The sequence below is a fragment of the Acanthopagrus latus genome, chromosome 7 (assembly GCF_904848185.1).
Source record: "Acanthopagrus latus isolate v.2019 chromosome 7, fAcaLat1.1, whole genome shotgun sequence".
NCBI lineage: Eukaryota > Metazoa > Chordata > Actinopteri > Spariformes > Sparidae > Acanthopagrus > Acanthopagrus latus.
Window position 1 is genome coordinate 28,975,150 of NC_051045.1, and position 14,444 is coordinate 28,989,593.

Sequence of the window (14,444 nt, forward strand, 5' to 3'; positions counted from 1 at the left end):
AGTTATGAGGCAAAAAATGATTGGTCAGCTGCAATGATGGTCGTGAAGCAACATTAATCACGATATCCCACACTGTTGTATGAAGGTGTGATTTTAGTTTTCTGAAATGACATTGCTTTAGACCATCCAAGTAACTATGTTAGGTCATTTAAAACTACATATTTTAACTACTTCTATTCAGTTAAAACTTACCACTTTTTTCATCTGTCAAGCATGGGGGTTGTATCAGGTATGGTATTTTAAGGCATTGAGAGGAAAATTGGAATCAGTCAATTGAAGTAGGAAACACTGCATGGTTAACAACAGGTAAAAAACTACAAAAAACTTGAATTGACTTCTTATTGGTAATGATGGAAAGAAACTGGGTGTGGGGTTTTAGACTTGACCTCTGATTATCAGGGACACATAGGTAACATAGGTTATGTATTCATCACATAGACAGCAGAGGGATGACTCTAACAACACTACAATACCAAATACTAAAGGTCTTATCATCTATGGAAGCTAGCTGTCTACAGTCTATAAAAGGCCCACTACAGCCACTACACAGCACGGTCACTACCAATACTGCCTAAGATAGATCTTACCAGCGAAGAACAAGGGGGATTTATGGCGCAACTCTTCCATTTTCTGGGCAAAGAGGGCATTCATCTCACGCTGTAGGGTGCCCACAGCCCTCTTGCGGCTGTCAAGGACAGAACATGGAGGCAGCATAGGAGGCGACTCCAAGCTGCTCAGACTGCTGAAGCTGTCACAGCTGCTACTGTCACTGAGCAACAGACCATCTTTTACATTACTGTTTGTGAATGGGACACAAACAGCGCCCTGGTCAGGAGCTGTTGTCTGATGCCAACGGAGGTTGGTCCTACAGTCTGCTGTGAGGCCCGGTGGTGGTGTAACAGTGTTGGGGAAGCATCTTCGGGGAACACTGCTTGAGCGCACATTCCTCTGTGGTGAATCAGGCAGAGGTCGAATGTGCTGGGCGGCCAGAGTTTGCCTGGCTTTGGATCTAGGGAAGGGGATCGGTCTTAAGAGAGCCTGGGGTGAGTACTGAAACTGGGCCTCCACACATGAGTTGGGAAGGGGAAGAGGCTGCTGTGACTCTGTCTGAGCAGCGAGGGGCTGGGGCTTGGCTGTGGGCTCTGGTTGAACTTGTCTCTTGGTGGGGTTACTTCTCTCCCGTCTCACCCCTTGTGCCATTTTGGATTTGCACCCCTGCCTTTCCTTAACCAAACCTTTTCTTTCAGCTTCTGGACTTTCCTTGGAGCCCATGACACATGTGATGCAGTTTGAGGACATCCCCACCCTGCCTGAGCTGTTAAGCGCGACGCGGGCAAACACCCCTGGCTTCATGTCAGGTGGGTCATGAAAGCGGAGCCGACTGGCCCGTTTCAGAGGCTCAGTCATGGGTCGTCGGTGAGCAAAGAGTGGGCTCTTACCTTTACCCTTCTCAGGGTGAAAAGCCCCATTGGTGTCAGGATGGTCCCAGGGCCCCTTGGTTTGGTGGGATGCCAGAGTGTCCCCGTTGTGGTGTAACGGTGATGTAGGCTGCTGAGAGGTGGCAGTAGAGGCCTTGTCCTCAGAGTCTGGCTCCTCACTTGCACCCTCTGAGCTATAGTCTTTGGTGTCGATGGCAATCTCTGGGAAGCCCTTCTTGATTTTGGGCTGGCCTTTGGTGGGTGCACTTGCAGTACGGCGCAGGAGATGGGCACCAAACGGGTGCTTACGACTGTGCTGTACAGCAGCATGGCTGTCCAGGGAAGCCTGCTTTGGGTTTCTGTGAAACAGCCCTTTTATGCCGCTGGCTGTTCTGGCCTGACAAAAAAACACAACAAAAAATTACTGTCAAACTCTCAAACCATGAGGACAAAGGTCACAGAGAGACATACATGAACAATATTTACCATAATGCAAGTGGCACTGCATTATTACAATAACACTAAATACAGTACAGCAAGTACTATATTTAGGAAAATTTTCAAATAAAGCGTTTCCTCTGGAGTTTTACCATTGGCAGTTTTGGCTGTGCTGGGTCAAACTGTGCCACGCTTATTTGCTTTTCCTTTATGAGTTTTACTTCACCAAGTTGAGCTACGCTGCACCCGAGATGGACCATCACTGGAGTGGGGCCAGCACACTAGATCAACTAGAACACTGCAGTAATGGGCAAAAAAATATCATATAGACTCTAATTTTACTATTGCTTGACTTTCCATTTTACATACAATGTTTTGTCGGAATATACATTTTTTTGTGTACAACCATTACAAAGACTGGAAAATTAGAAAACTAGTAAAGCTGGCCTTCAAAACAGTTCATCTGTTTGTTTTATGGTTTAATATTCATTACACGGACTGAATGCAACACTGGGCCAATGTTTCCTGTACCCTAAGGTGCTCCATTGTGATGGTCACAAAGACTGGGGCAGAAATTACGACAATGATGAGGACATCAAGACAATGACAGCATGAGACTCTTGTCTGTCAACTGTGAAACTCACTTTGACTGACAGTCTTGGAAATAGAACTGGAGCAGTTTATAGTTATTGCAAACCACATGGAGCTTTCATGGGAAAAGGCTTTGTATTTTTGCATTGGATTTATTTCCTAAAATACTTGTCATTACTCATTAGAAAAGGAGTTTCAAACAATGTGGAAAAGTAGATCCAAACAGTCTGTAGAACATGTATAAGCAGGGAGCAATATGTTCGGAAAAAAAAACCAAGATGATACATAAAAGAGGTGAGGCTGAGTGAAAAAGGGGAAAAGAAGGCTGAACTGAACATGACAGTAAGCTACCAGCAGACTGTAATGCATTACGCTCTTCTGCCTGAGGTGCCTTTGGCCTGCAAAACCCTTAACCTTATAAACAGTCCAACATTCTGGGAAATAGATTTGCCTTACACAGAGGCAAACGAGAAGCTTGATATTATTCTTGTACCCCTGTTAATCATGCAATGAGATAAATCCTGGCATGTCATCCCTTTGGTCCAAAACTGGAGCTGAGTGAATGCTTTCACTTAAGTTTTGAGTTACCCTCCGACATCTGTCAAAATAATTGATTTTGGATTCATGAGTTGGATTGACAGACTAATGGCTTTCTCCACTGTAGAGACATGCTGCTTGAGATGAAAAGGGACAAAAGCAAGAAATTGTGGTTTTCCACAGGGGCATGAATCAATCACATGATTCTTTTGGATACTGACTCTTGGGTGTCCAATCCTACTCAGAATCCTTTTCAGCTCAAAACAATTATTGATTCAGAATCAATTCTCAATTGAATTAACTGAAAAGGGGGCAATATCATCAGTCTCTTGCTCCAGTATACTGTGTGCCAAACAATTCTCTGGTGTCCTTACTCTGCTGAAATACAATATGAAAAACAACAAACAAACAACAATTTAAGATTAACAATCACCAACCTTTTCATTTTTAAACATTAACAGCATTAATTAAAAAATACATTAATTTGAACTATGAAGATCTAAATTCAACTAAGATGTTTACAGCTGAGATAACTCAAGCATTTGTGCTGCAAATTGTCTGGGTGCTGCACTACCCTCACTGTTCATTTCCGCCTTTTCGGTTCTGTCAACATACGTCAGGGCTGGGTATTGTTAGGAACCTCACGATTCGATTTGATTTTGATTCTTTAGGCCGCAATTCGATTCAGTATCAATTCAATTCAATATTGATTTAAATGCTTTGATAGTGCCATACATATTTGCCATATAGTGCCATTGTTTCTGGGACTGCATGGTACATTTTTGTCTGATATAAACATTGATATAACCTTCCAGCTGCTGGAGGCGGGGACTGAGATGTGTCCAGAGAGGGACACTGGGTGGTCGGGGGCCGCTGCTTGCCTGAATCGATTCAGAGGATTTTCTCTATTGATACTGAATTGGGAAAAAAATATAGTGCTATGCATTGATGAATCGATGTTTTTCACCACCTCTACATCACGTCATTAACATTTAGAATTCTAATTTTTGGCCTTTGTGAATAGATTCTGAATCGTGGGAGAAAAGAATTTACATTCAGATTTTTTCCCCCACTGCTATTTTTAAATTTTTTAGCCAATAGCCATCATCTTGCCAGTGGATGTTGCCACATATACTAAGAAAATAGATGAAAACAGCATCTAATTTACTCTGAAAACAAAAATATGGCAAATGTTAGACAAACAATATAATACAATAATTTAATCAAAAAATTACAAATAGACTGGTCTGAAAGTTAGTAGGTGTGGTGATCCAGATCCACACTTTAAGAGGTCTGGGTCAGGAAAATAAGGCGACTAAGGCCTTGTTCAGACCTGGTATTAACATCGGCTCTGAGTAATCCGATATAAAGTGGACCAACCCAAGTACGAGCATAAATGCAAGATGCATTTAGGACGCATTTTAGATGGGCAACACTGAAGGACTGCGTACTCAACTGACTCCCAGACTCTTAACAATTTCAGAATTGTGAGAGTTGTTGAGTGAGGAGTAAGTGAATAAACTTTGCAGCGGCTACAGCATGTTCTTAATCATTGTCTCCTCCTTGTAAATTCAGCATTAAATCAGGACATGAAGTTGTTTGTTTCCCTCTAAAAAGTGTCACTTTGTACCAGCCTGTCTGCTTCTGTGTCTAAAGTCTTACCTGCCAACATTTAGCAGCTCTTTGAACACACTGTTTATACTGTTCAACAATAACATTACATTTTTGAACGAATATATTTCATTGACAGTAAACGTGTCAAATTTTTACAAATACATTTAACAGTAACCATCATTAGCTACTTCCCTGTTGCTCAAACTCTCTAAAAAATGCGAATTCCACATCACTGCAGAGCTCCCTTCCACGACATACCTTAAGAAACAAGCGGATTTATACCTGCAGAGGCGCGAGCTGGAACGGGATTTAAGGTGAAACTGACTGATGTGGATTAATGAGACTTAACGAGTCCGGACCGAGTCTGTTCTGGTCTGAGGAGATCCAGATACGCGAGGACAACAAAGTGGAATCGGAATCTGTGGATGTTCGTGTGTAGCTAGCTGCTAGCCCACCCCCACGGCCCCTCTCCCGAGTCGACGGACCAGACGCACTGGCACATCCAAAACCAGACTAAGGGTAAGCGTAACTGCCTGCATTTAAATGTAAATAGTTACATATAACTTTGCAAATTTCAAAAACTTATGCACAAATTTAGCAAACAACAATTTATATTTGCATTGTAACTAGTGCAGTTGGTTCATTAAACATATTTGTGGTTTTCACAGTAAAAAATATTTTTCCTACTCTGATTTTATGTTATTTTGTGATTTTAGGTCCATAGTGTTAATGTAGTATTTCAAAATGAAAAAATAACTGTACAGTCACACATGTGAATTGTGCTGATAATAATGACACCAAACAAGGCAACGTAAATAGTTTTTAAGGTGAAATATAATGGTATAATCAAAAATAGCCAAAAACAGCCAATTATATCCCTGATGTCCCACCTTCAAACACAGCCTCATTTGGCCATCCATGAAAAAGCTACTTAAACTCCCACTTTTCTATAGAAATACATGCTTCCTACGGGCAATGCACTAGTATTTAAAAAAATGTGAAACCCTGTCTCTAACAAATTCTGAAGTATTTGGTCCTTAAATTTGGCAATATCTTATAGTTATGTTCTGTCTGTGTGAAAAACATTGTGTCTGTTTATCCCATGTGTTAATTTGCATGCAGCACGAGTGAGATTCAAATACAAGTGGTCCAACCAGATGCATGTTAATGCTAGGTGTGAATTGGTGGACTGTTCACTTGTGATAGCTGAGGATGGATGGTACAGCCAAGTCTGAACAGGGCCTCACTAATGCCAAGTTTCAGATCTAAGGTATGGCAACACTATAAGTCCTTATTTTCCAAAATGTCAGGCTATTTTCTTGAAATTTCATGGGACACTATTCTGATATGTGGGATGCAATTATCACAAAACCAAGAAAAAGACTTATTGTATAGAAGAAAAATTCAAAAAGGCACGAATCTAACAATTAACAACTATCAAGAAAATGTCCCTACAGTATTCTGAGGCAATAAAAAAACAGGCAAAGTGATTAAAAACCAAGGGTAGAGATGTAAAGGGAGATAAATGTCCTCAGCTGTACTGAAATTCAATATACCTGCAGTGCAGTGCAGTGCAGTACATTGAAAAAAACAAACAAACAAACAAAAAAAAACCTCCCGAGTAAAGAGAAAAAATGCTCACAGGAAAAAAACAAGGGACAAGTCACGGCAGCCTGACAGGTTTCCTGACCCACAACTCTCTCTTCTTCATCCAGCTCTTTCACTGTGTGGGTTGGATCTACTTGGGGGGTTAATGACTGAGCACGCAGGTAAAGCCTTCACAACTCATGTAAGGCATGAGTTGACCTTCTAATTGTAAATGCTTGCAGTTGGCTGACAAGAAGGGGGTGTGCGGGGGGTGGGGGGTGGTGGGGGCAAAGAGGGTGGAGCAGGGTGGCTCATGCAAGAGGGCGACTGGGACCCACTACACCTGAGTTTTGAGTGGCAGCTTCAGGGCTCCTAAATATTTCCTGCCTCTAAATGGAGCATTTGGCAAAAGAGAGATCCACTGAAATCACAAACAGACACAGGAAGAGAGTGAAAATCAAAAAAATGGGTTGGGGATAAGAGAGAAATCACAACAGGAAGCACACAGCTACAGCTGAGAAAGAGGAAGTTCAAAGTAAGGACAATGTGACAAACAGAGTGATCATTTACAATATGGCTGGAGACAACTGAGAGCACATGAACAAAGGGTTCAACTGTAATAAAAAGCCAAAAGATTTTGTGGGAAAAGCAATGCTTGCATTATTTATGACCCATAAATATTATTTTGAAACAGAAATAAAAGCAGTAAAAAACACAGTGAGTTTATTTGCCACTGCATGACTTCTGTTTTGCTAAGCAACTGTTTGATCTGGCAACCTAGCCTCACATTAAAATGGGGGACAGCTAGATTGGTCTAAAAGTATTAGTTTGACAATAACAGTTCTAAAATTGTAAGCTGCTTGATTCTATTCTTTTGTATTGCCCTACATCCATGTTATGTGACGGTCAAGTGTGACGTCATGTGACTGTCAAGTTTCTGTCTGTGAAACAAAAAACAAAACAAGAAATGTTTCTTGAATTCTCAGTGGAAAATGCAATATTTAAGATAGATGTTTCCACATCACAATTCATTTTGATATTTTTTTTTCTAGCTTGTAGATTTTAGAGGACATTTCAATAATTTAGAAAAGGTAAGGGATTTCTCATGCATTTTCAGCTGGTTCCTCAGAAGTACTTACCTTACCAGTGATGTCATTCACAGCTACATGAACAAAGACAGAAGCCTCCTCCATACCTTCCAAGTACACATGACGATAACCTGTGCACGCACACAGACACACATACAGACACACACACACACACACACACACACACACACATAATATCAGTGAGTCATACACAACAGGGCAGATACAAATGGCTAAGCGTTTGTTGTGTCAACCAGCAGAAAGACAGTCCTTTTCTTTGCTTGATGTTGTACTACTTGACACAAACTCTGGCTCCTCACCTGCACTGTCAATAAGGTAATTTGACTGGGCAAATCAAAATCAACATTATTTGGGGAGTCCATAATGTAGTTCTGCTATGGTACAGATTGTTTCTCACAAAAAGTGTCCCTAGATAACTAGGGATATAGCAAGATGCTACTGAAATAAGCGTTAGAAAAGACTGACTGACATGTGGTCTGCATTGTCACTAATATAACTCACAATATACTGGCATCTAGAAGTGAATGACTGAACTGGTTAGAACTTAGAGAATTTTCTTTTTTGCTTTTGTTTAGAGAGATTAAAGCACCGACATGTACCACTGGGTACTGGTATTAAATATCAGGACCCTGTATAGGAACTGGCATCAGTTTGCAGATGACATTCAACTCTGTGTACCTAAATATTTTCTCCTAGTTGAAAAAAGATATAATATGAACATCATTCTTATGAATGCAATATAAAAATCAAATGCGAATATCTCATCAGACAATAGATAAACTCAATTTACTACAAAAGAAAATCAGTTGTGTTTCAGTTGTTGAAGTCTATATGGTTTGAATTCATGCTCTTAGTTCATGCTACTACATAGAAGTTTTGTTTTTTCCACAAAAAGTACATTAGTCTTGCATCCTCTGCCATAACTTGAGAATCTACAAAGAAATACTGAGCAGATGGATACATTGTTAATCTTCCCAACAGTTCTACGTACTATACCTAAAACCACAATCATTCTTTTTACAGTCATCTGTTTGTATCATGGAATTCAATGTCACTATGATATATCAATCTGAATAAAAGCTTTTTAATCATTTTGCAAATGGAGTTCCTTCTATGATCCTACCAACGAAAGCCTTTGCTTTGCTGATCTCAGAATAATTTCAATTATTTAATTTGATTATTTAAAGTCTGTGTAAAGCAAATTCAGCCATTTTCTTCTAAACACGTTAAAAAGGTCATAAATATATTTCATGTAAAAAGCATTCAACCATTTAGAATTTAATTTTGGAGCTAGGCTAACAAACTCTGTTTCACGATTTCTGTGTTCAGGATTTAATGGGCAGGTCAAAAAATCATGCAAATCATGGCCGCGTTACATAACGTGGCCAGGATTTGCATGATTTTCTGTGCATTTTCTGTGCATGATTTTTCTTTGCATGATTTACACTCAGCGCATTAGCTTCGGTGGTTTTTCTGCTGGCTCTAGAGTCTTGGATGGCATCTCTTAGAATAGTTTGCAGCTAGCTAACCAGTCAACCAGTCAGCTAAACAGTCATGTCTCCTCCACATCGCCCCTGCATATTTCCTACATTGTTACTGTAGGTTAGGTGCTTGTACAGTACATGGAGGATCCCCTCCTGCATGTGGGCGTGGTTCCAGCACCTCTATCTGAAACGCCCCCAGCGTTTCACAGCAGTGAGAAGCGCTTGTTTTTCCATGATTTTGAGACCTAATTTTATATACTTGGCAATTTTTTTAATCTTTCAAATTTGGCTCAGTGGTCAATGACACATGTTTCTGTGGTATGACAAACTCATAACACAAATTTATTTCTGCTTTACACGGACTATTTTAGAGTAAGTCAACACTGCTCCCTTCCTGAGGCTTAATAAAGTTCACCCTACTCTTACCCTGTTTGTCTCATTTTAGCAACCTGTCTATGGAAATTATATCTACAACATGGAAAACAAACAGTAACGGCAAATCTTTTAGACGCCACCATATAAACATGATCTGTGGGAGATGCAGGTGAGGAGGGGGTACCTATCACTTCGATCTAAAGCAGGTCCTTTACCAGATCTTACCTGGCATCATGCTGTTGAAGGCGATTGTGCGCTGGCCGATGAAGTCCTGGCCGATGGGGTCATGATCCCACACAAGGAAACGCACCAAGGCCAGCTCTGGCATGTGGACTGTGAACACCAGAGTCTCCTCCCACATCGGGTTGAACCCTATAGAACCGTCCCAAGAGGTTGGAGAGAGGATAAGAGAAAATACAGATGAAAAATTATGAGGGACAGCAAAAGAAAGAATGTGACAAATAAGAAGGGAGAAGAAGTTGGGCAGATAAAAGTGGAGGAGAGAAAGAGCAGTAGAGACGGAGGACAGAGAGAGTGGACGGTCAAGGAGAGATTCAGAGAGTGAACTCAGCAGTCATCAATTATTCAGGGTGTGTGAGCAGACTGAGAGGTGCTGCTTGTGCAAGTCTGCTCATGCTGAGCTCATCAATTATAGATCAGAACCCATACAGACAGCTCAAACGCACACACGCAGAGGTGGAGAGCCACATTCAACTAATGCTTTGCTCTAATTAGTCATAACTACATAGTCAAAGGCAAACCATAAACACACCACAACTCTCCTCATGCAAGTACCAGGAAAGCATGTATGGTTCAGTTTACAGTCACAAGCTCTGGATAAGCTGGTCAATGGTCAGGGCCTGCAAGTATCCACAGCAATCTGACAAAGTGGCCAGTAGTTTGGACTACATGAGTGTGTCCATACAAACAGGACTATCATTGTGAAGACAGGAGTGATTACAGTGCTAGCTGACACACTACTATAGCTAGCGAGCTACCTGCTAATAGTTAAGCTAGCATGTTCCCAACCTGAAAGTATGTCTGTCACTCTCAGCTAGTTAGTTTGCTATTTTTTTTTGTAGAGCTGTAAGTCATTATTTACACTGGAGCTTGCTAATGCTTTCAGCTTCACAGCTATAGCGTATATTTCAGCTTAAAAAACAGGTGTAAATAACATATTTCCAATCATTTTGGGATCGCTTCTGGAGACTTGAATTACACCCAATGAGCTGTATGAGCTTCTATTTTTTTCCTTGTTTAAAAAAAAGTCACCAGCTACTTCAATTGTTTAGAACGCATACAAGAACCATGAATGCTGGCTGGTCCTGCCTCAACAGTGTACAGTATGCTGTATACTGCCATGGCAATAAGCAAGAGAGGGGTAGTTTGTGACATCAGCAACTGATGAAATAAGCTCAAGATTAAGAAACCTGTACATCTCTCTTTACAAATCTTTTCTACTGCTGACTGTAACCATTGCACATTCCAACCACTTGCAATTGTTCAGTTCCATAAAGGTTTCATTCTAGGTGGATAATGTCATCGTTTTGACTGGATTATAGCTTGATTAAGGCTCACTTTTTTGTGTCATATATCATGCAGAAATAGAAGTTATGCTGGAATGATGAAAGCAGCATTCAAGCACACCAGGTATTTAACTCTAGATAAATATAGAATTGCCAGTAAAATGTGATATTTGTCACCAGCATTTTAAATTAATCAAATAATTCTTTTTTTCTGCATTAGTATTAAGTCCCTATTACTGGATCAGCACATGTATTTATATAGCAACTAGCAGATTTAGATTACATTGTGTCTTGTTTATGGAGACAAAACAAGCTGAATCATCTCTCCATCAACTCACCATTATCATCCACCACTCTGGTCTGCTCCTTGCAGCAGTCCACTGGAAGGCCAATTATCTCCACCTCCACAAAGGGATCAATGATCTGAACAGGAGACATTTTACACCATTAAGGCAATGCTTCATACCAACCACAAAACCAAAATACAACTCCAGGGGTATTGCTTTGCTTGGGGAATGCATTTAAGGTGTATAGTAAAAGAAAAGTACCCAAAAGTCATATTTGAGTGAAAGTAATGATGTTACTAAAATATTACTTTGGTAAAAGTGAAAGTCACCCATACGAAAAGTACTAGAGTAACTGTACTTAATTAAATTCCATCAGTGAATGAACTCCGCTGATTGCACTTCTGTAACAAATACATAAAACCAGTGCAGCAGAACCAGATGTGTAGTTTCTTTCATTCCACTAACTCTTGTCAGGGGGTAGAAGTTAGGAGGTAGAAATTTCCCATAATAGAACTGTACCAACTACCAACAAGCACTATGCTTAGAAGCAGCTAATGTACGCTAGAAACATCTAGCCATGAGCTGAGATAAACACATCTCACTCAGCTTCTTCTGGAGACAGCCGTTTTCCACACAGGTAAATCCCCTTGCTTTTCCCATTTGCTTAAAATTCTATGATGGTCAGGAAATTCCATGTCTGGTAAATAGTGTTTGGTGTAATAATTGGCAATTCATACTCCAACTTAGGATCAAGCATTGAGGAATATAGGCGCAGAGCAAATGGACAATGCAACCAGGCCCCTATCACCACTTGCATTACAAAGTGGTATTACAAGACAGGACAGGTCAGGGCTCGCTAGTTAGCAAGTTCTCTGCAACACAATATGTATACATTTTTGACATAACTTCTGTGGAAATGTCATACATGTATGAGATATTTAAATCAGCAAAATTTCACAGGAATATTATTTAAGACAACACTTATTAATGCATATGCAAGTATAATATTTGGGTTGTCAATATAACAAAGTAACTTAGATTTATTAATTATAGCCTAAATAATGTGTTTAAAGGTAACACAGATTAATTGCACAATGCCCCTTGACCTTTTGTTACTGATCACATTCCAAAGTAGCTTTGTAAACATGACTGAGGCCAATGACTCAACATTGTGGAGGATAGGCCTGCTGAATGGAGTCTTTCTCCAATCAGTGTTTCTTCCTGTTTAACAGCTAACATTCTTACTCAAACTGAGAACAGATTGTGGCTAATAGTCAGCTGTTGTACCATTGCTAGCAGACTTCAATTTCAGCATGGTTATCATAATTTGCATGGATATTAGCATGCTCCAACAGAAGTCATTCTTCTGTATTAAGGAACTGCAGAGTCAAGCTGTAACCTGTACTGTGCATTCACTGCCACTAGACAACTTTACAGCTAAACTTTCCGTCTGCTTCAATGGCTAACAGATGTCTGCTCTGAGCCCAGCAACTGACCGTCGCTCTCCACTCCCCCACTACAAACCTCCCTATTCGATGTCCTCTTATAACAAGCTTGGTGGATGAGATAAAAGCCTTGATTCTACTGTAGTCCATTGTACCTCTGCTTTTTCAAACTTATTTAAAAAAAATAGTCAAAAATGATAAAACACTGTCAGAAAAGACAATAAAAATACCAAAACACACTCGAGAGGGGCTGCAAAATACTGTTGATAGAGCACCATTTTGTGCAATTTTCACTAATTTACTCATTTACCACTTGAAATATTTTTAAATGCTTACAACAAATAGGGTATGTGTGATTAATTTTGATTAAGTAAGCTTGTTATTAATCAGATACATTTTTGAATTGATTGACAGCCCTTTGTAATATATTACAATGTTTCTCCAAATGATAAAAACATGTGAGTCCTACCTCTCCTCTGTCTCCGAGCATTGAGTCTTTGGGTTTAGGCAGCTGTTGTCCACTGATGACCTTCAGTACCAGCTGTTTCTTCATCTGACCTGGCAGTGGGTCCTCCAGGTTGGGGTTAAAGTCTCCTACAATGGAAAAAAAGGAAGTATAATGAACATTTTTGATCCTTCACTAAGAAAGTATGTTGTTCATGTGTACCATATACATTTGCCGATCATTGTAATTGTTTTGAAAAGGCAACCAACAGCAGTTGCATCTGTCGTCCATGTTTCTCTGGCTTTTGAAACAACATTAAAGGACAATAAATACTAATACTGATCTCTTTAGAAAAAGAGTGCCATCAAATACAGTTAGACAGCTCTTTAAAATATACAGTAATTTGAATGATCAGTTTTAGTGAATCAAATGTTCTATGTATTGTCGCCTATTAACATCTTCCGAGTGATTCTGATTGATGACAGCTGGTGACTTTTTCTGTGCCCATTTCAATGGGGCTGATTTGACACACAAACAAGACTTTCATATAGAAGTGTTTGTAGCTGAGTTTAAGGAGCTCAGTGTTGATCTGAGAGAGCACATTGTTGATTTGTCATTACTGAAGTCAGGAAAGTCACTTGGAACCATTTCAAAGCAGTTACAGGTCCCAAGATCAACTGTACAAACAACTGTTTGTAAATATAAAGTGCATAGCACAGTTGTGTCACTGCCACCATCAGAACACACAAAATATCACATGCGGCTGAGAAAAAACTGGTCAGGATGTTAAGAGTCAAACAAAACCACCAAAAAGCAGGATGACGGCTGTCAGTGTTCACAGTCAAGTGTGTACACATTACATCAACATGGGCTGAGAGGATGCCGAAAAATCCTTCTGGAGGAAAACTCTGTGATAAGAGGAAACAAACACTGAGTTGTTTGACCACAATGAGCAGCAATATGTTTGGAGGAGAGACGGCGAGGCCTTTAACCCCACGAACACCAAAGCTGCTGTCAGGCATGGTGCTGGTAGTATTATGATGTAGGGCTATTGTGCTGTCAGTGGATCTGCTGCTCTAAATACAGTCAATGGAATAATGCAATGGAATAATGAAGAAGGAGGATCATCTCCATATAAGATTGGCTTTGGGTGCAGTTGGGTGTTCTAACAGGACAATGACCAAAAGCACACATCAGAAGTGGTAAAGAAACATTTAAATCAAGCTAGAATTGAGGTTAATATGTACCTAACTGAGGTGAAAATGGCCATGGATATTTAACCAAATATTGGAATTACTGTATGTATATTTATAATCCAGCAGATTTGGTCTTATTTTTAGAAGACCTTTAATAAATTCATTACTGAACAAAACTAGATTATTGTTTTTTTCGTGACAAAGTGGTTTGTGTTTCAATCATTCCACCACAGACACATGAGAACTGTTGAAATCATAGGAGATAGGGTTTTCCTCACTGGCCCTTACTGTGCCAAGACAAACAGGTGGAAGGTATATAAAGCACTCCAATTTCTATTATTGTCTAGAGCTAACACAAACGTCCTCATCTACTCCCACCATCTGAGGAAGTG

General features: G+C 40.0%; 1 protein-coding gene across 8 annotated transcripts in view; it reads right to left on the bottom strand.

Annotated features, from left to right (window-relative positions):
• The window catches only part of plch2a (phospholipase C, eta 2a), a 208,199-nt gene that overhangs the window by 8,306 nt on the left and 185,449 nt on the right, over nt 1-14,444 (bottom strand). For all 8 annotated transcript variants that reach the window (XM_037104143.1, XM_037104144.1, XM_037104146.1 and 5 more), the window contains 5 exons: nt 12,881-13,005; nt 11,018-11,102; nt 9,379-9,525; nt 7,325-7,404; nt 1,440-1,815 (listed from right to left, as the gene is read on the bottom strand). In XM_037104143.1, coding sequence (XP_036960038.1) covers nt 1,440-1,815; nt 7,325-7,404; nt 9,379-9,525; nt 11,018-11,102; nt 12,881-13,005 — 813 coding nt within the window. The remainder of the gene's footprint in view (nt 1-1,439; nt 1,816-7,324; nt 7,405-9,378; nt 9,526-11,017; nt 11,103-12,880; nt 13,006-14,444) is intronic.